Here is a 20,520-nt window from a genome sequence, read left to right as displayed (position 1 = left end):
CCCCTGCCCCCAACAGACCCTGGAACTCCCATGCCTCATCCACCACCCCCCGCTACCTGACTTCCCCCCTCCAGAGACCCCCCCGCCCCTACCCATCCCCCCCCAGGATTCCATCCCCCCCATCCAACCCACCCTGCTCCCTGTCCCCTCACTGCCCCAACCCATTATCTACCCCTCCCCAGCCCCCTTAGCTTGAGGCTCCAAGCAGAGCCAGATACACTACCCCATGAGAGCGCACAGCCCTGCCTCTCAGAGCGCTGCACACATGGTGGCAGGGCTCTGGGTGAGTGGGAAGCATCTTTTCCTTGCTGCGGAGCCAAACACTGCCACACGGGAACGCGCAGCTCCGGTCCCCAGAGCGCTGCGTGCGCGACGGCAGGGCTCCAGGGGAGGGGAGAATGCGGGGGAGGGGCTGGTGGCTTGGTGCACTCGGCCCGGTCCTCCAACCCGGGACCGCGGACCCCATGGCTTGCGGTGCTGGGCAGGATTTTTAATGGCATGTGAAGTCCCAGCAGGCAGCCGCGTGCCATTAAAAATCAGCTCGCATGCTGTCTTTGGCACACATGCCATAGGTTGCCGACCCCTGATCTAAGTATTGGTATTCCATAATGTAGCTTATTCATGTGCCAATGTGCTTTCTCAGGCACATTACCATACTGCCAGCTAACGCATAGAAAGGGTACCCTTAACCAATACTTTGCATCAAATATGCTACGTCAGTCAACTGTAAGCAGCATTGCTTAAACCAATAGTTCTCAACCAGGGGTACGCATACCTCTGGGGGTATCCAGCAGTCTTCCAGAGGGTACATCAACTCATCTAGATATTTGCATACTTTTACAACAAGCTACATAAGAAGCACTAGAAAAGTCAGTACGAACTAAAATTTCATACAGACAATTACTTGTGCTGAAATGTAAGTACAAAATTTATATTCCAAAATATTTATTTTATAATTATATGGAAAAATGAGAAAGTAAGCAATTTTTCAGTAATAGTGTGCTGTGACACTTTTGTATTTCTATAGCTGATTTTGCAAGCAAATTGTTTTTAAGCGAGGTGAAACTTGGGGTACGCAAGAGAAATCTGACTCCTGAAAGGTCTGGGGTACAATAGTCTGGAAAGATTGAAAGCCACTGGCTTTAACTGTATGAGGAATATTTTTATGCATGATTGCAAGTTAACAAAATTGCAGCCACACAACAGGCATAAACAGATTACAGTAACATAATGCTTATTTGGATAATGAAGGATTTGTCACCTCTAATATCCTGCACATTCCTTAGGGGAAAAAAAGAGGTTATAATTTGATTGTGTCTGGTGGCCAAGTCAATGATTCAGACAATGGCAACAAGCTTTCTAAGGTCACTGATGCATTACTTCTGGTGCTCCTGTAGGTACTGTCCATTTTATTTTATATATATCCAGATTTGCTTGTCTCAGAGGAAAATGCATTAAGATCAGAGTTTAGAAATTATTTTAAAACCAGAAAATATCAAAGGATTTTACTTTGTAAAGGTCTGACTTAATACTGTTCTTTCCTTCCTTCCTTTAACCCAGTCTGATATTGGAAACTGATGTTTCCAAAGCTATTTTGGAAGAATCTCTGCTATCTCAGCTTGGAATAACAGAAGAACAGAGTTTCAATATGAAAAGATTTCAAGATGCCCAGTACTTTGTTCTAAACTAATCAGTCATATGCATTCAAATGTCAACAAAGAATTTTATACAATCTGACCTGACCAAAAATAAAGTAAGGGGTAAGATATTTTGAATAACCGACCATGTCTTGAATATTTTGAAAAGCAAACTAGGAAGGAAGAAAAATGCTGTGGCAAAGAGAAGATGGGACTTTGACATGGGATAGCCTCATGTTTGGTGCACTGGTATGAAAAGGCCACAGCTGGTGTGACTGGATGCAATACTCATCTAAGGACTGGAAAAAGACCAGAATTCCTAGTCAGGCTCCTATGCAGGCAGGCAGACAATGTACAGGAAATCCAGACCAAAGACCGCTACATCTCTAACTCTCCAAACGACTAGCCTGGAAGGTAGGAATAGCAAAAGAAAATAAACTGCTGTGACTCAGACAAGATCAACCAAAAACACTGGGAAGTACCTGGTTATAAGGAGTGGCAAGAAATCCAGCTATATACTCAATAGGAAAAGAGATTGCTTTCAGGGAGATTTTTGAAACAGCTGCTTTTGAAACAGCCATGAATTGGTGTACCTTTGCACCCTGAGGGAACGGAGTTATTTTATCTGTTTAAGCTGCATTGTGCCCAAAGGAAAGACAATTAAGGGGCTGGGTTGGCTGGATCATGGTCTGGGCAAGAGGTGAAGGAAGTGGTGGTGGGAAAGGCATTGGAGATTTCGGTTTCTGGCCATGGCTACACTCATACTTTACAGCGCTGCAACTTTCGCACTCAGGGGTATGAAAAAACACCCCCCTGAGCGCTGCAAGATACAGCGCTGTAAAGCATCAGTGTAATCAGGGCGGCAGCGCTGGGAGCGCGGCTCCCAGCGCTGCACGCTACACCCGTAAAGGATGTGGTTTACATGCAGCGCTGGGAGACGTCTCTCCCAGCGCTGCCGCTTCGACTACACTCACACCTCAAAGCACTGCCGTGGCAGCGCTTTGAAATTCCAAATGTAGCCATACCCCTTACCTGACTTGTTTGTATGGCCTAAGGCTAGAGCTCTCAATACAAGGGAGAAAGGAGCTTACCATCACCTCCTTAGTACTAAGTAGTGTTACAGGTTATATTTGTTTGTGACCCACAAGAAAATTCAAATTAAAAACACTTGCCTACAAGAATATCCTGAGAACAAGCAACCAACAACTGTAGACTGAAATTTCTTTCCTCTATCACTACCTTTAAATCACTGACAAAGAAGGTCTCTGGAGAAGCTGGATAGTTTTGCTAGCGTTTCATCACAGACTGAAAATACCTCGGTTTCAGCTGGTGATAAATTCCTTTAAGGGTTATCAGGGAAGTTAAATTGGATAAATTTCAGAGTAGCAGCCATGTTAGCCTGTATCCACAAAGGAGTGCTTGTGGCACCTTAGAGACTAAAATTTATTTGAGCATATGCTTTTGTGGGCTACAACCCACTTCATCGGATACATAGACTGGAACATACAGCAAAAAGATATTTATACATACAGAGAACATGAAAAGGTGGAAGTAGCCATACCAACTGTAAGAGGCCAATCAATTGAGATGAGCTATCATCAGGAGGAGAAAAAAAAACTTTTGAAGTGATAATTGGTGTAATGAATCTAATTCCCCATGTTAAGTATCCTCACACCTTCTATGGATCATCTCAATCATCACTTCAAAAGTTTTTTCTCTCCTGCTGATGATAGCTCATCTCAATTGATTGGCCTCTTACAGTTGGTATGGCTACTTCCACCTTCTCATGTTCTCTGTATGTATAAATATCTTCTTGCTGTATGTTCCAAATTGGATAAAGTATCAGAAAAAGTGTCAGACTCCAGTGTGATGTTTTTATCATTTATGACTGTTTGCAATGACAGCCTTTGCATTTTGGGGAGGGCGTGAGAAACAATTTTGCTATTACTCTTCCACACCAGTAATCACATCACATTATGGCACAGGACTGGCATTAGAATTTTTGGAAGGACCATTAGAATGACTTTTGTATCCCTCTCGCCAAATTTTCAGGTTAACATCAAACTTCTCCGCTGTGGTAGAACTGAAGATCAGATGATTATTATGGATAATGTGCATAGTGAGTATTTAAAAACATATATTAAAGGACAATTCTCCATATATTGTAGGGACTCAGGCTGCTAGGGCGCTCATTCCCAAAGAATGGATACATACAGAGTAGGTGATTTTCTATCTTTTCTCCAATTAAACTAGAAAACCCCAATTAGTCAACAATATTAATATAACTTAATCACTCAAAATCCCATCTTTTTCCCTAAAAATGTTCAGACTCCAGGGAAGCACAATACATAAAATTCATTAACCTAAAATCTGTGCTTTTCTTGCTCCTTCCCTTTCCTTATTAGTTCTTTACTTTCATCTCCACACCATTTTGTTCTCATTTCTATCCTTGATCATTCTCTGTTTGAAAGGCAACATCTATCTTCCTCTTTTTCACATTTGCTCCCATTTTGCTGTCCACTGCTTTATTTCTTCCTGGGTTACACTGTCTCTACCAGCCCCTCTAGAATCCAAGTATTCTCATCTCTGTCCTACATATTCCTTTCATGTTATCCACTGTCCTTCCTCAGCTCCCTTTCTAATATTATACACAGCACTTAAAGGGTGCTTTTCACACCAGTGATAATCACATGACTGCCATTGTGGGGAAGGTTAGGATTATTACCTCCATTTTACAAGCAGAGCAACTGAGGCAGAAAGCAAGTCAGTGTGGAATACAAACTTCCCCTGCTCCAAGACCCAAGCATAAATGACTAGATCTAGGTATCTCACACTAATGAGATACTTCTTGTGGCCTGAGGTCACTTCGACTCCTCAACAGAAGAGTTGGCTCAATACAGGAGTGGGCAAACTTTTTGGCCTGTGGGCCACATCAGGTTTCCGAAATTGTATGGAGTTAGGGGAGGCTGTGCCTCCCCAAACAGCCAGGCGTGGCCAGGCTCCCGCCCCCTTCTCGTCCCCTGACAGCCTCCCCAGGACTCCTGCCCCATCCACACCCCCCACACCCCTGCTCTGAGTCCCCTGAGTGCCCCCTGCCACCCCATCCAACCCCTCCTCTCATTCCTGACTGACCACCCAGGACCCCTGCCCCCATTCAACCCCCATTCCCTGCCCTCTGACTGCCCCGACCCCTATTCACACCCCCGCCCCCTGACCACCACTCCGAACTACCCTGCCCTCTATCCAACCCCCCCGCTCCCTGTCCCCCTACTGCGCTGCTTGGAGCACCAGTGGCTGGCAGCGCTACAGCTGCACCACCCAGAGCACCAGGCAGCTGCGCCGCCTGGCTGGAGCCAGTCATGCCACTGCGCAGCACAGAGCGCTGGGTCAGGCTGTGGCTCTACAGCTCTACAACAGCTCGCAACCCCGCCGCCCAGAGCATTGTGCTGGTGGCACAGTGAGCTGAGGCTATGGGGGAGGGGGAACAGCAGGTGAGGGGCTGGGGGCTAGCCTCCCAGGCCAGGAGCTCAGGGGCCGGGCAGGAGGATCCAGCGGGCCGGATGTGGCCTGCAGCCTGTAGTTTGCCCACCTCTGTCTTAGCAGCAGACAGCTGAAAGGCAGCTTTCAGCAGCCCTGGAACAATCAATAACAGACCTTACCCTCCCTTCAGAGCTACAAAATTATCTGGGGATCTCCCCCACTAAAAATTAAAGCAGGCATAGCTGTGGGTTTCATGAATCATAAAGATCAGCTGTGGGTAGCTGTTTGGATGGGCTATAAACAGCACAAGAATTTTTTTGGGTGAAGGAGTGGAATCAGTGACAAACTATCATCCCTAGCAAGCTATTTTAACTGGTTTACATTCACAAGGCTCTCTCTGAAAATAGGCTTTGGGGGGGAGGGAGAGAGAAAAAGAGAGAGAAGGAATCGAGGCTAGTGGTTGGGGGGACAAGGCCACATGTTTTCTCACTGTCAGAGAAAACATGGTGAAGGTAGAACTCCAAGAAAAGATGTAAAATTTACCCGAAAAAATTAGCAAGAATTCATCAGTTTCAAAAGAAATCCACTTTTGGATGAGAAAACTAAAATCTTAATAACCAAGACTCAATTTAAGTAGACTAATAGATGTTATTAAACTATTGGTTTCAAAATATTTGTAATTTTAAGTCTGCACATATACCCTATTCCTGAGATTTTTTTAAAGCATCTGTTCCCCATTAATTTAAACGGAGGGCATGGCTACACTTGGCAGATGTAGGCCATGTCTACATCTAAAATTTTGCAGCGCTGGTTGTTACAGCTGTATTAGTACAGCTGTATAGGGCCAGCGCTGCAGAGTGGCCACACTTACAGCAACCAGCGCTGCAAGTGGTGTTAGATGTGGCCACACTGCAGCGCTGTTGGGCGGCTTCAAGGGGGGTTCCGGGAACGCGAGAGCAAACCGGGAAAGGAAACCAGCTTCGCCGCGGTTTGCTCTCTCGGTCCCGGAGCCACCCAGCAAACCGCAGGGAAGGAGACCTGCTTGCTCGGGGTTCCGGGACCGAGAGAGCAAACCGGGAACGCCGCGGTTTGCTCTCTCGGTCCCGGAGCCAGCCAGCAAACCGCAGGGAAGGAGACCTGCTTGCTCGGGGTTCCGGGACCGAGAGAGCAAACCGGGAACGCCGCGGTTTGCTCTCTCGGTCCCGGAGCCAGCCAGCAAACCGCAGGGAAGGAGACCTGCTTGCTCGGGGTTCCGGGACCGAGAGAGCAAACCGCGGCGAAGCTGGTTTCCTTTCCCGGTTTGCTCTCTCGGTCCCGGAACCCCGAGCAAGCAGGTCTCCTTCCCTGCGGTTTGCTGGCTGGCTCCGGGACCGAGAGAGCAAACCGCGGCGTTCCCGGTTTGCTCTCTCGGTCCCGGAACCCCAAGCAAGCAGGTCTCCTTCCCTGCGGTTTGCTGGCTGGCTCCGGGACCGAGAGAGCAAACCGCGGCGTTCCCGGTTTGCTCTCTCGGTCCCGGAACCCCGAGCAAGCAGGTCTCCTTCCCTGCGGTTTGCTGGCTGGCTCCGGGACCGAGAGAGCAAACCGGGAAAGGAAACCAGCTTGATTACCAGAGGCTTCCTCCTTCCACGGAGGTCAAGAAAAGCGCTGGTAACTGTCTACATTGGATTACCAGCGCTGGATCACCAGCGCTGGATCCTCTACACCCGAGACAAAACGGGAGTACGGCCAGCGCTGCAAACAGGGAGTTGCAGCGCTGGTGGTGCCCTGCAGATGTGTACACCTTCAAAGTTGCAGCGCTGTAACTCCCTCACCAGCGCTGCAACTTTCTGATGTAGACAAGCCCGTAGAGAGCTGTGAGTTAAACCTGCCTTCGTAGAGCGCAGTAGGGAAAGCACTGCAGTCTGTCCACACTGACAGCTGCTTGGTCACTGGCGTGGCCATATTTGCGGTACTTGCAGCGGAATTGAGAGTGGTGCATTATGGGCAGCTATCCCAGCATGCAAGTGACTACAACATGCTTTTCAATGGGGGTGGGTGGGAGTGTGTTGTGTGTATGTGGAGGGAAAGAGAGTGGGTTTTTGCGATGCTGAGAGCATGTCAGCATGCTGTCTTGTAAGTTCAGACAGCAGCAGACCTCCTGTTTTTCTCTCTCTCACACACTGCATTCCACACTAATGGAATTAGCATACCATTCTGCCGGCTGTCAGAAACCGAGCTTTGAAAGGGTATTTCCACACTCCTACAGGAGTTCAAAACAATGACATGTTTGACTTAAGGGGATTATGGGACATTTCCGGAGGCTGATCAGAGCGCAGTAACCCAACACCTCGTTCACACTGATGCGTTGTAGCCAAGGTGCAGCAAACATTATTCCTCTCACCAAGGTGGAGTACCAGCAACGCTGTAGCTGCAGAGTCAGAGCGCTCTACATGCCTTGCCAGTGTGGACGGGGAGTGAGATAGGGCACCCGGAGCTACTTTATTGCGCTGTAACTCGCAAGTGTAGCCAAGCTCTAAGTCAATATTTTGTCATTTACTATAATCACGTTTTTTTATTTACATATGTTTAAAAAGCCAATATTCTTTATGTAAAAAGATATCCTACCTATCATTCCACATATGCAGAGTGCAAGTCTAAAAGTTGGTACTTTAGTCCAAAACAGGAATCTAATAAACCACATATGGACTAAGAAACTACAAAGACAGTTTATCCTAACTAGATCATATTTTTTAAAAATCATTTTCAAATAGATGTAGTCCAAACTTAACAAAAAAATTATCCTTAAAGTGCATATTTGTACATCAAAGTGATTCTGGAATGATTTGTGGTTTTATATATACATGAAAACCTCAATTTAAAGGCCATTAAATATGTTATTTAATGGAATCATTGATCCAAACAGAACATAAACAGTAGGAAAACATCTTTTAAGAAAACATCTTTGCATTAGCAATTTCATCCAGAAGTGTAAAAACAAAACATTACAGAATGGAGGTTGAATAATATTACTAATTTAGGAACGCATTCTGACCATATTTGATGCTTAATGCTTTTCCAGTAATGTAAAAATACAAAATTATACATAGACTATTCTCAGTGTTACTGTGGCAAAACAAACAAATAAACAAACAAAACCTTGAAGTGTTTATTCTACCTGTTTGCTATAATTTTTCACCCCACGTTCAGATATCTCCAGCTTTTCCTGCAATTCGGCTACTTCCAACTGAAGTTCATGAATTCTGAAATATATTTACAATATAGTGCATATGTCCAGATTGGTTTCATTCAGTAATTCAACATATACATATTCTAGTGATATAGAGTTTCAACAGTTTTCTATTAATATTTGCACCTTGCCCCCGCAAAAGATACGTTGGACTAAACAGAAGAGTTATGGTCATGCGTAATATAGGTACAGAGGCATCAGTATGAAAATCAGGAAGATATCAGAAAAAGCTTTTTTTAAATGATACAAGCATGATAAATTCATACAAGTTCAAGTTTCCAGGACCAACAAACATTCTTAATACACAACCAGAAAAGGACACACACACACACAAAATATATAATATATAATAAGATGAAACATCCTCTCCACAAAACACTGCCCTTGGCTTCACAGTATTTGAACTAAAATTCATTTAAGGCACCATAGTAGAATCTCAAGGGAAATGCTTTAAGACAATAAGCTGTTTATTAAATCTCCATTGCTAGTGTGTTATAGATTTATAGTATTATACAGATAAGAAGACAGAAATATCATATAGCCTATATATAAATCCATGCTACGCCCTCATCTTGAATATGGTGTGCAGATCTTGTCACCCCATCTCAAAAAAGATATCTTGGAATTGGAAAAGGTACAGAAATGGGCAACAGAAATGATTGGGGATATCGAATAGCTTCCGTATGAGGAGAGATTAATAAAACTGGGACTTGTCAGCTTGGAAAAGAGACGACAAGGGGGGGATAAGATAGAGGTCTATAAAATCATGACTGGTGTGGAGAAAGTAAATAAGGAAGTGTTATTTAGTTCTTCTCATAACACAAGAACTAGAGGTCACCAAATGAAATTAATAGGCAGCAGGTTTAAACCAAACAAAAGGAAGTATTTTTTCACACAACATACAGTCAACCTGTGGAACTCCTTGGCAGAGGATGTTGTGAAGGCCAAGACTATAACAGGGTTCGAAAAAGAACTAGATAAATTCATGTATGACAGGTCCATCAATGGCTATTAGTCAAGATAAGCGGGGATAGTATCCCTAGCGTCTGTTTGCCAGAAGCTGGGAATGGGCGACAGGGGAATGGATCATTTGATGATTACCTGTTCTGTTCATTCCCTCTGAAACACCTAGCATTGGCCACTGTTGGAAGACAGGATACTGGTCTAGATGGACCATTGGTCTGATCCAGTATTGCCATTCTCATGTCATACACAGAAATTAAAAATGAAGAAAGGTAATCTTTATTCCATATTGAGAGCACTGTCAGTCAATAAAAATTATATTCAGCGTAACAACTAGACTGTTCTTAAAGAATATGTATTTCTTTTCCTAGAGAAATCATTTGATTTCTCTGGTGTCATTACCACAGACATACATGAATGCATAAATCTCCATGTACTTACAGGTTCTTCTTGGCAAAAAAATCTAGAAGGGCTATAGAGTAGCAAATCAAGTGAATGTGTGATTGGTGCTCCAAAGCTTCATAACAATGAGACATGAAATGCTATATGATGTCGAAGATTAAAGAATGATGAGAAAAACATTGTTACAACAGCAAATATATATTACCAACATTTCAACATTTCGGGGAAAAAAAATTTTTTTTAAATCACCTGTTATCAGCCACTTGAAGAAGATCTGCAACATATGGGTCATCTGGCTGAGGAATTGGATAGGCACTGACTCCTGAAGGAGGGACAGGTTGATCAATCTGCATGAGTTGACGCCTGAATGGAATGTTTCTTTTCCTGCCACCTAAAAATCCACAAATGCTTATTACTTGAAATTGAAGTAAAAGAGGATATTCTATTTTCATCTGAAGTGAAGTATTCAATAGCTTCTGAACTGGCATGTTCCTCCTTTCATCACAGAGAAGCACCCATGAATAGAAGTCATACATTCTTGACAACATCCTTAATAAAATACTACACCAGGGGTCAGCAACCTGTGGCACGCGTGCCAAATACGGCACGTGAGCCAATTTTTAATGGCACGCTGCTGCCTGCTGGGGTCCCAGCAGCAGGCAGAGCCGGACCCCGGCAGGCAGCAACGTGCCATTAAAAATGCTGCCTGACGCAGCCTGCTCTTCTCCACCCCCCACCTACCACTCTCTCCGGCAGGGGCAGGGGGCAGAAGCAAGCTTGGTCCTACCGGCTGCTGCTGTACCCAGCCCACGCCCCCCCAGCCTCTGCTCTGACCCCTGCACCCCCCCCACAACCCCATCCTTGACTCCTGCACTCCCCACACATACCCAGCCTCCCCACACCCCCTGCCCTAACTCCTGCACTCTCCACACCCCCTGCCCTGACTCCTGCACTCCCCACACATACCCAGCCCCCCCCCCACCCTATGCCCTGACTCTTGCACCCTCCACATCCCCACCCCCCTCCCTGAGCACCAAATGGGAGCTCCTGCACCCGCCCCCACATTTCCACCTGCACCCCTTGCACCAAATGGGAGCTTCCCAGGTAAGCACTCCACACCCAAACCTCCTGCTCCAACCCTGAGCCCCCTCCCTCATTCTAGCTCCTGGCCAGACCCTGCACCCAACCCCCAGCCTGCTCCTTCACCCCCACCCTCAGCTCAGTGCAGAGACAAAGAGGAAGAGAATGGGCCAGAACCAGGGAGAAGGTAGGTACCCACTCTATGTGGGCAGGGCTGGGACCCCAGGCTGGCAATATTTTTGTTGAAGGAAATAAGAGTTATATTTGGGGAAGGACTGAAACCAGGACTCCAGCAGTTGGTCTTATAAAAAGATAAGGGATCCCCGCGGAGTGTTGGAGCACACTACACCCAAGCCCTGGGGAATGCATTTCACTGCTCACTAGGTGGGGTTGTGTATTTTTCCTCTGAAACTTACATTTAAAGTCAAATTTCAAACCAAAATGAGAACAAACAAAAACACCTTCATTAAACATCCCATTTTAAAAATGAAGTATTGTAAAGTTTCACTTTAATAGTTTGACAGCCTGAAGATTGATGTCCTAATTATCCTCAGAACAGGTACACATGGGTATTTTCCTGCCAGCGTAACTCCCCCTAGAGATGGAGAGCCCAGTTCTCACGTTAGATCAGAAACGGGCAAACTTTTTGGCCTGGGGGCCGCATTGGGTTTTGGAAATTGTATGCAGGGCTGGTTAGGGGAGGAGGGACATGGGCCAGCCCCTATCTGCACCCTTGCCCCCGCCCACTTCTCACCCCCTGATGCCCTCTCCCTGTCCCCTGACCGCCCTCAGAACCCCTGCCTCTGACTGTCCCCTCCAACACCCCATTCCTTCCTGACTGCCCCTCCAGACTCCAGCCCCATCCAACCACCCCTTTTCCCTGTCCCCTGACTGCCCCTAACTTCCCCCCGCCACCCCATCCAACCCCCCCCTCCTGACTGGCCCCCCGAACCTTTGCCCCCATTCAACCACCCATTCCCTGCCCTCTGACCGCCCTTCCCGAACTCCCCTGCCCTCTGTCCAACCTCCCAGCTCCCTGCCCCCTTACCGCGCTGCCTGGAGCACTGGTGGCTGGCAGCACTACAGACATGCACCGTGCAGCACACAGCACCGGATCAGGCTGGGCTCTGCAGTGGCACTACCCCAGGAGCTCACAGCCCCGCTGCCCAGAGCATTGTGCTGGCGGCAGGGCGAGCTGAGGCTCTGGGGGTGGGGGAAGAGCTATGGGGGTTGGGGAGGAGCTGGGGGCTAGCCTCCTGGGCCAGGAGCTCAGGGGCCAGGCAGGAGGGTCCCACGGACCGGATGTGGCCCGTGACCCGTAGTTTTCCCACCTCTGCATTAGATGGTAGTTCAGTATAAAGTCTTCTCAAAACTGCAATCATTCTACTGAGACAGTCACCAAATGAGCTAATTATACAGTGTATGTACTCATGTACTCCTTACGGGCACCTAAATCCCACAGTTAGGAAACAGGGAGGGCAGTAGAGTTTTCCCACAATACAACTCATTCATAGCACTAGAATGTTGCTACTGGGGGCAGAAGACACTAGGCACTGTGGGATAGGTTTACTTTGACTTGGGTCTGTGTACTGTGTGGATGCCAGAGCCCAAGGTTTAAACATGGATCAGAAAATCCTTAACCTAGAGTTAAAATGCAGTGTAGATGCTCCAGCCCAGGGTTCCCTGACATGGGTCAGCTAGCTTGAGTCCCACTAACCTTAGGCTTACATTGCAATGTAATGTTACAGGGAGATGTGATGTGAGGCTTGAATGATCAAAGGACTATACTGAACAATATGCCAGACAAGAAGGGACTTTTGGGATAAACCTGAAAAGTGGATTTCCTGGGAAATGACTAGAGACAGGTTAATGTAAATTCCTCATCTCCAATTAATGTAGCTTCAAAAGACTGAGTGTTTTCCTGTGAGGAGTAAGCAATTGTCTGCTGATCATATGTTATATGAGGCCAAGATCAAAGGCCCAAACTGCATAAAGGAAAGACTGAACTATTCCTGGTTGTTCTGGTTCTGAATCTAGGACCATGTCTACAATAGCAAGCTTACAGCGGCACAGCTATACCAATGCAGCTGAGTTGTTGTGAGATTGCTCACTTGGCTGCTCTATGCCAACGAGAGGGACCTCTCCCATCAACATAGTAAAACCACTTCAATGAGCGGCTATAGCTGTATTGGCGGGAGAAGCTCTCCCACCAACAAAGCACTGTGCACACTCCCACTTATGCTGGCAAAATGTATGGTGCTTAGGGCATAAGTGCTGATTCCATGGGTGCTCCAGGGCTGGAGCACCCATGTGAAAAAAATGGTGGGTGCTGAGCACCCATTGGCAGACCCCCTACCAGCACCTCCCCATCTCCCCAGCACCTCCAGGCTGTGGGTGGGCCCCACAGATCAGTGCCTCCCCCCCCCTTCCCAGCGTCTCCCATCTACCATAGATCAGCTGTTTCGCGGCCTCAGGAGGTACTGGGGTGGGGGAGGGAGGAGGAGCAAGGGCACAGCGTGCTTGGCGGAGGAACTGGGCAGGTAAAGGGCAGGGGTGGGAAGAAGCAGGGTGGGGTAGGTTTGTATAGTTTTTAATATGTTTGCTCTATAATGTTTTCACCTTAACAATAAGCATGCTTGCTTATAAATAGCTGTGTGGCAACTTATAACTGTGGGTCATTATGCTGTTTATAGCCTTCAAAAAGTGCAGATGATGGGGCTTTCTGGGAATACCACAGTGTAGGCAGGGAACTGTGCCACCTGGAAAAACACCCTGTCAGGAGGGAGAGAGACATGGCTCTCTATCCAAGACACATGATGGCTGAGAAGCTGGAAGCCTAAAAGAAACTAAGAGAAGCTGGGTGCTCTTAAGGGATCCTGGAGGAGAGACTACAGGTGCAGTTGCCCTGCACTGTAACACTAAACATACCAAAATTATATGTTTGACACATGCTTTGACACTAATGGATGTCACATTGAGAAAAATAAAGATTGCCTGTATGAAAGAATAATTTCCATGGTCAGAATATTATGGAGCAACAAGAATCCTGGGATTCACCAGCTATCATATAAGCATGGAACTGCAGACCAGTGCAAGTTTCTACAGCTACACAAGAGCTATAGAATTCTTATTGCCACAGAAGTACACCTTGAATGATGCTGTGTTAAAATGTTACAGCTGAAAAATAAACCACCATAAACAAAGCTACAAGATAATGTTTCTGTAGTTGTCAAGGATTTTTCCCCACTCTGAACTTTAGGGTACAGATGTGGGGGACTTGCATGGACCCTTCTAAGCTTAATTACTAGCTTAGATCTGGTACGCTATCACCAGCCAGAAATTCAGTGTCTGGCACACTCCCTTTCCCCCGCCACAACCTTCCCCCCCGAGCTGCCTTGAGAGGCTTCACCAATTCCCTGGTGAACACAGATTTAACCTCCTTGGATTTTAAAACAAGGAGGAATTAACCATTCCTCCTCCTTTCCCCCCCACCAATCCCTGGTGAATTCAGACCCAATCCCCTTGGATCTTAAAACAAGGAAAATCAGATTCTTAAAAAGAAAGCTTTTAATTAAAGAAAGAAAAGGTAAAAATTCTCTGTAAAAATCAGGATGGAAAATGCTTTACAGGGTACTCAGATTCATATGGACCAGAGGGACCCCCCCCCAGCCATAGATTCAAAGTTACAGCAAACAGAGGTAAAAATCCTTCCAGCAAAAAGAAACATTTAGAAGTTGAGAAAAACAAACATAAGACTAACACGCCTTGCCTGGCTAAATTACTTTTAAGTTTGAAACATGAGAGACTGATTCAGAAAGATTTGGAGAGCCTGGATTGATGGCCCATCCCTCTCAGTCCCGAGAGCGAACAACCCCCAAAACAAAAAGCACAAACAAAAAGACTTCCCTCCACCAAGATTTGAAAGTATCTTGTCCCCCTATTGGTCCTCTGGTCAGGTGTCAGCCAGGTTTACTGAGCTTCTTAACCCTTTACAGGTAAGAGAGACATTAACCCTTAACTATCTGTTTATGACAGTAGTAAAAAGATGTTCAGTATAGGATTGAAGGAATCTTCCAGTAATTCTGAAAGATGAGCGAGAGAATCACACCTGAAAATTCTGTGCAAATTCCCCAGCAGCAAAATTAAGATCAAGAGAATTGATTGGATTTTGACAGCTTCGTTCATTACGTCTTTACAAAGCCACTGGAAAGTTTTTCAGAAATGCAGAAGTGAGTCTAAATTAGGAATTAATTAGCTGTAGAAGGCAAAAAACAGAGAGGAGGAACAAATAGCAGAGAGCAAGGAGGAGACAAAACACAGTGGAGAGAGATAAAACAGAAGGGAGGCTGAAAAAGTGACCTAGTAGTAGTGCATCAGCATTTGCAAATAACTTTCACATCTCCCTAAGGAAGCATGAGTTAGGATTACTGCTTCTCCAGCACTCTCAGCACTTGACAAAAGGGATTCCTTGTGTCACTCTAGCAACCATCTCTGGCCAAAGGATGTGTCACTCCTGTTCAGTAAACAACCTGTCTCTCCTTAAAACACTCCTTTAAGTGAGATTTCCACAATTTATCTATGTCCTACTAGCAGCAAAGCACTGAATTAAAAAAATTAAACAACATTTAGGATATACTTGATGTGACTAAACTTAGCTCCTCATTGTTTACTTATGCCTCTTTCCTTACCCTTCCTTCCACCCATAACTCCAAATGGTCTGTCATTAATTTCATTACTTTATCAATCTAATTTATATTACAGATGCTTCGAGCAATCTTGGCTATTTGCTTGTAAATTAAAGAGTCATGTGTACCAACAGTTTTTTTATATTGTATTATAATTAATAAAAAATATCAGAGGCAGTAACTACTAGTTCTACTAACCAGAAGATTAAATATGATGTATGATCTTTGTGCATGGAATAGGGGTAACTGCAGAAGACTCTTGAGGGGGAAAATGAGAGGGGAAAGAAAGGAGTAAAGCCACAGACATAAAAGAAGAGTACAGTGGGTCATCAAACAACAAAAATCCCAAGGGAGGAGCATGAATGCATGGAGGTGAAAAAGAGTAGAAGACAGCTTAATTTTAGCTAAATTGTACATGGATTTCTCTCAGATGCCAATAGTGGATGGGTAACCAAAAGAACTCAGAAATAAAACCTTAAATGTTGCAGTTCCCCACGAACACTTCCCCATTTGAAAGAGTGTGGGAAAGGAAGTGAGAGAGAAGTTACCCTAACAAGTGAAATAAAACACTAGCACATGCTCCTTTATCAGAGAGACCTGCAGAAAGAGACTACTTTAAGTTCTTTGAGTTCCCAGAGAGCTAGATCCTTGGTGCAGTATGATTGTTTAGTACTGGGGTCGAAAACTGATGTCAGCTGCAAAAGCCAAGTAAGTGGCTCAGAGAGGATAAACCAGATGCAAGAATGATGATCCTGAAGCTGTACAGCCAAAGTAGGTTCTCATGTTCCACATGCCCTTCTTGCTATCAGCATACCAGTGAAAGGCAGGGGAGAGGCATGATTACTAAAAACAAGGAGGCTAGCATTTAGAAGCCACTATATTACTCTGATTTTGAACTAAGTTTACAGCCCTTTGTGGCTCTAACAGGACAGCAGCCCTCAGACTGTTCTAACAGATTAAGTAACATTGCTGACCATTACTGTGAAGTCAATATAGACAGGGACAAATCATATTAAGCACAACCAACTGTTACAATGTTAAAAGACAAACTACTGAGACATAGGTTTACCCACGACCAGCTGACAGTGTTAAATGTGATTAGCCATTGGTAGCAGAGTCACGGTCAAAATTATGTTGGTTAACATGATACCCTTAAGGTCGTGTTCTAACTATGTAATTTTCCAGAGGCAACTTTGCCCATACCATTCATCTTTCTTTGATAACAATATGTTACACAAATCTTTCTTAAACATATGGAAAAGTAGACTTGCAGAGCAGAGAGCAGATAGTTTAAGAAGATAATCCCAGCTTCTCATCCTTATCTAGAAAGTAGATCACCACCACAATTTGGGAAAAGTAAGACTATCTAGGATTGCTTTATATGCAGAGGTCGTACCTGGAGTTTGTACTACTGCTTGTAGATTCTTCTCCTGAAGTTGCTGAATTTTTTCAGTCTTGGCTTTGTTATCTCGCTCTAATGATCGAATTTTATGTATATATTGATTATTCAGAAATTTCAAGTCAGCTGTCTCATGTTCAACCTTTCTTAATGTGGCCTTCAAGTCTAGAAAACAACAAAACAATAGCTATCATATTCTAATAGTACAAAAATATGCATAAAGGAGTCACGTGTCCTCATTTTCAAAAACATGACAATTATACGGGGGCTGATACTGTTATGTATTTCTTTAGATTTTTGCAAAGTTCATGCAAATTTTCTTTCATTATTACTAATACGTTTTTCAGCTGTTAAAGTCTTACTTCACGTAAGTAACATCTGAGTTTTATTTACAGATTATTATTATTGTTCTTGTTGTTTTTATTCAGTATAGACAGACTCCAGTGGAATGAGCTGGTGACTTGTAGTTCTGTCAGACTCTAGAGCATACGTCACAGGGGTGATGTGCAAAAGCAGCTTAAAGCTCAGCTTTGCCAATGATCTCAGTGATGCTCCGTGCAGGCTTTTCCTCTTGAGTTGTGCTGCTCTAACTTATGCCAGGCTGCAACAGACACAAGGGCTCAGAAACATCCTGGCCACATTCTCTGAAGAAGTGAGTTTTTTATCCACGAAAGCTTATGCCCAAATAAATCTGTTAGTCTTTAAGGTGCCAGTGGACTCCTCGTTGTTTTTGTGGATACAGACTAACATGGCTACCCCTCTGATCCTCTTTCTTGTAGCCATTAACTATTTATCCTTCTATGCCAGGAATAGCAAGTGGCATAAGCGATTACTATGACTGCTCTGTGCCATCCGAATATCACCCATAGACTGATCTGCTCCTCCTTTGCAAGGGTTAAGATGTCCTTATAGCCAGGACTACGCTGGTGGTGCAGCAAAGAAAACTGTCACTGGCTCTTCATTCATAGTGAGGACAGTAATGAAAAAAGAAGAGCTAAATATACTGGAATACTGCTTTTGCTGATTACATTTGTCATTGTGATGCTATTGCACAAAACAGAACACAGACGCTTTAGCTTTCTCTGTCAATATTAAAGATACAGTAATGTGAATTCATTGTTTCATTTACTATTCTTTTTAATATATAATTATTCTAACAGCAAAATGATTGACCAAGTATTCTACAACTAGTTAATAACATAGCAAAAGCATCCTGATTGGTTAATAACTTAGACTGGTTAATAAAATCACACAGTATTTTAATATCATGTGCTGCAAAGAGCTGCAGGAGACACATTAAAGAGCCACTTGCAGCTCCCAAGGCTCAGTCTGAGTATCACTGTAGGAGAAGTATCTCTGAAAAAAATGTAACTTGACATCATCAGTATGTTAAAATATTGGAGTTCAGCAGCCTTTAGATTATAGAACAAACATTTGTACATTTAGGCCCCAGTCTGTAAACACACTGAAGTCAATGGGACTACACATGGGCTTAAAGTTAAGAACATACAGAAGAATTTGCAGGATCAGGGCCATATGTGCAATCTGAAACAAAATCCAGTTATTTTTGATATTCAAAAAGACTGAAAAGTATCTTAATTTTTCATATTACCTTTAACATGACGATCAGATTGTTCTTTCAGTTTCAATATCTCTAAATGTAATTCATTATTTTCCCTGGTGAGTTTAGCATTCTCTGCTTTATAAGGTTCTAGAATAGCATCAAAATTGCTGCATTCTTTTTCAGTTTTTCCAGCAGATAACTTTGTACTGCGCAGGCTCTCTGTTGTATGGACAAGGTCACTGAAATCAAAAGACAGCAGACAGTTAAATTCAGGTAAGAATCCTACCAAATTGAAAGTTATAATCCCAAATAGTTATTTTGTCATTAAAAAGGCAGTCATGTTGTTTGAAACCATTTTAAAATTACACTGCTACCTCGATATAATGCCACCCAATATATCCAAATTCATGTTATAACGTGGTAAACCAGTGCTCCAGAGAGGCGAGGCTGCACACTCTGGTGGCTCAAAGGAAGTTCAATATAACACGGTTTCACCTATAACGCGGTAAGATTTTTTGGCTCCCAAGGACAGCATTATATAGAGGTAGAGGTGTACTTGTTTAATCTACTAGAGAGAGATTTTAAGACTCCCTCTCATACACAGGTACATTACAAAACATAGCTATATAAAGTCAGAATTTTCACTATAAAGATTTGATGATAATTCAGTGCAAACTTCAAAATATTAATGCAGTATAATGCAATAGACATAAACGCAGCTGATTTTTTCCTTCTGGCTTTAGTCTAGAATTGTTGGTTACAACTTGCTAGATATTCAGAAAGGATTCTCTGGTTACACAATAATGCTGGCAGAACCACCAGAGGCCACCAGTAATTAGTTTCTGTAACATACCAAGTGTCTATAAACCAAAAATGTGGGATTAACAAATATATTCATAAAATTAGGCCTAATTTTCCCTAAAGAATTCTCTTTGTGAAGAAAAATTCACAGCAGCACAAGTAGTTTTATTGTTTTAAATAGAAATCTTCTTAAATTTTCAATATGAAAAATGGTATCCTATCAAGAAAGCTTCCATCTTCAATAATCAATTAGATTATCATTTTTTTCTATAAAGTATCTTGCCTATGGACACCCTGGACCTGGTTATTCAACCAGAAATGAGGTTGATCTGCTCTCATTGTAGACAAAATGAGTTGCCTTGAGTTTTGGTTTTTCAAAATTAAAATGTTTTATGTTGCTCTTCAAGGATAAGCTGTTATATGACATGAGCTTAAAAATATTGGGTGGACAAATTGGTGTGTCCACCAAGACTGAAAATGAGAACTGGCATAAAATGCATAAAGAACACAATGATGAATATTACAGAAAATACTATAGTGCCTTCACATAAATCACTGATGCAGCTTCATCTCGAATACTGTGTGCATCCCTTCTCAAAAAGGACATTTCTGAACTAGAGGTGTTCAAAAAAAGGCAACGACAATAATTAAGGGCATGGAAAAACTATCATATAAAGAAAGAGTGAAAAGATTGGGATTGTTTACGTTAGAAAGGAGATGAAGAAGAAGAGACATGATAAAAGCATAGATGGTATAGACAAGGCAGATCAAAAGCTTTGGTTATCCCTGCCTCATAACACAAGACCAAGTGGACATTCAATTATATTAAAGGAAAGGAAATTCAAAATTGATGAACAACATATAATTAAACTGCGGTAGTCATGGCCACAGGAAGTCACTGAGGCCAAGTATTTAAAAGTGATTCAAAAAGGTATTGGTATTGATAGGTATCTCAAGAATATTTAGTTACCATAATTAACTGTAACAAATTTTGTGAAAGGAACATTAAACCTCATACCTCAGAAGGCTCAAACCAATCTACTGGTACTCAGGATGAGACCTAAGTATGGGGCAGATTACTTCACATTGGCTGATTGTGGGGTTCTTACACCATCCTCCAAAGCATCTGGTGCTGGCCACTATCCGAGACAGGATACTGGACTAGCTGGACCTCTGTTCTGATCCAGTATGGCAATTCCTGTGTGCCTACTGGCATTAAAGCCATCAAACACCTGAAGAGTGAATAAGTTGTCCTTCAGACATACTACTTAGCTACATTCATT

At 43.7% G+C, this 20,520-nt stretch overlaps 1 protein-coding gene across 5 annotated transcripts in view; it reads right to left on the bottom strand.

Moving 5' to 3' along the window:
- The window catches only part of CEP135 (centrosomal protein 135), a 90,401-nt gene that overhangs the window by 60,426 nt on the left and 9,455 nt on the right, over window positions 1-20,520 (bottom strand). For all 5 annotated transcript variants that reach the window (XM_030565518.1, XM_030565519.1, XM_030565515.1 and 2 more), the window contains exons 3-6: window positions 18,485-18,675; window positions 16,870-17,037; window positions 9,958-10,099; window positions 8,272-8,356 (exon numbers count right to left, since the gene is read on the bottom strand). In XM_030565518.1, the coding sequence (XP_030421378.1) occupies window positions 8,272-8,356; window positions 9,958-10,099; window positions 16,870-17,037; window positions 18,485-18,675 (586 nt within the window). The remainder of the gene's footprint in view (window positions 1-8,271; window positions 8,357-9,957; window positions 10,100-16,869; window positions 17,038-18,484; window positions 18,676-20,520) is intronic.

Source organism: Gopherus evgoodei, chromosome 5 (assembly GCF_007399415.2).
Source record: "Gopherus evgoodei ecotype Sinaloan lineage chromosome 5, rGopEvg1_v1.p, whole genome shotgun sequence".
Taxonomy (NCBI): Eukaryota; Metazoa; Chordata; order Testudines; family Testudinidae; genus Gopherus; species Gopherus evgoodei.
Note: the sequence above shows the minus strand (reverse complement) of the source record. Positions and strands in the feature narration are given on the sequence as shown.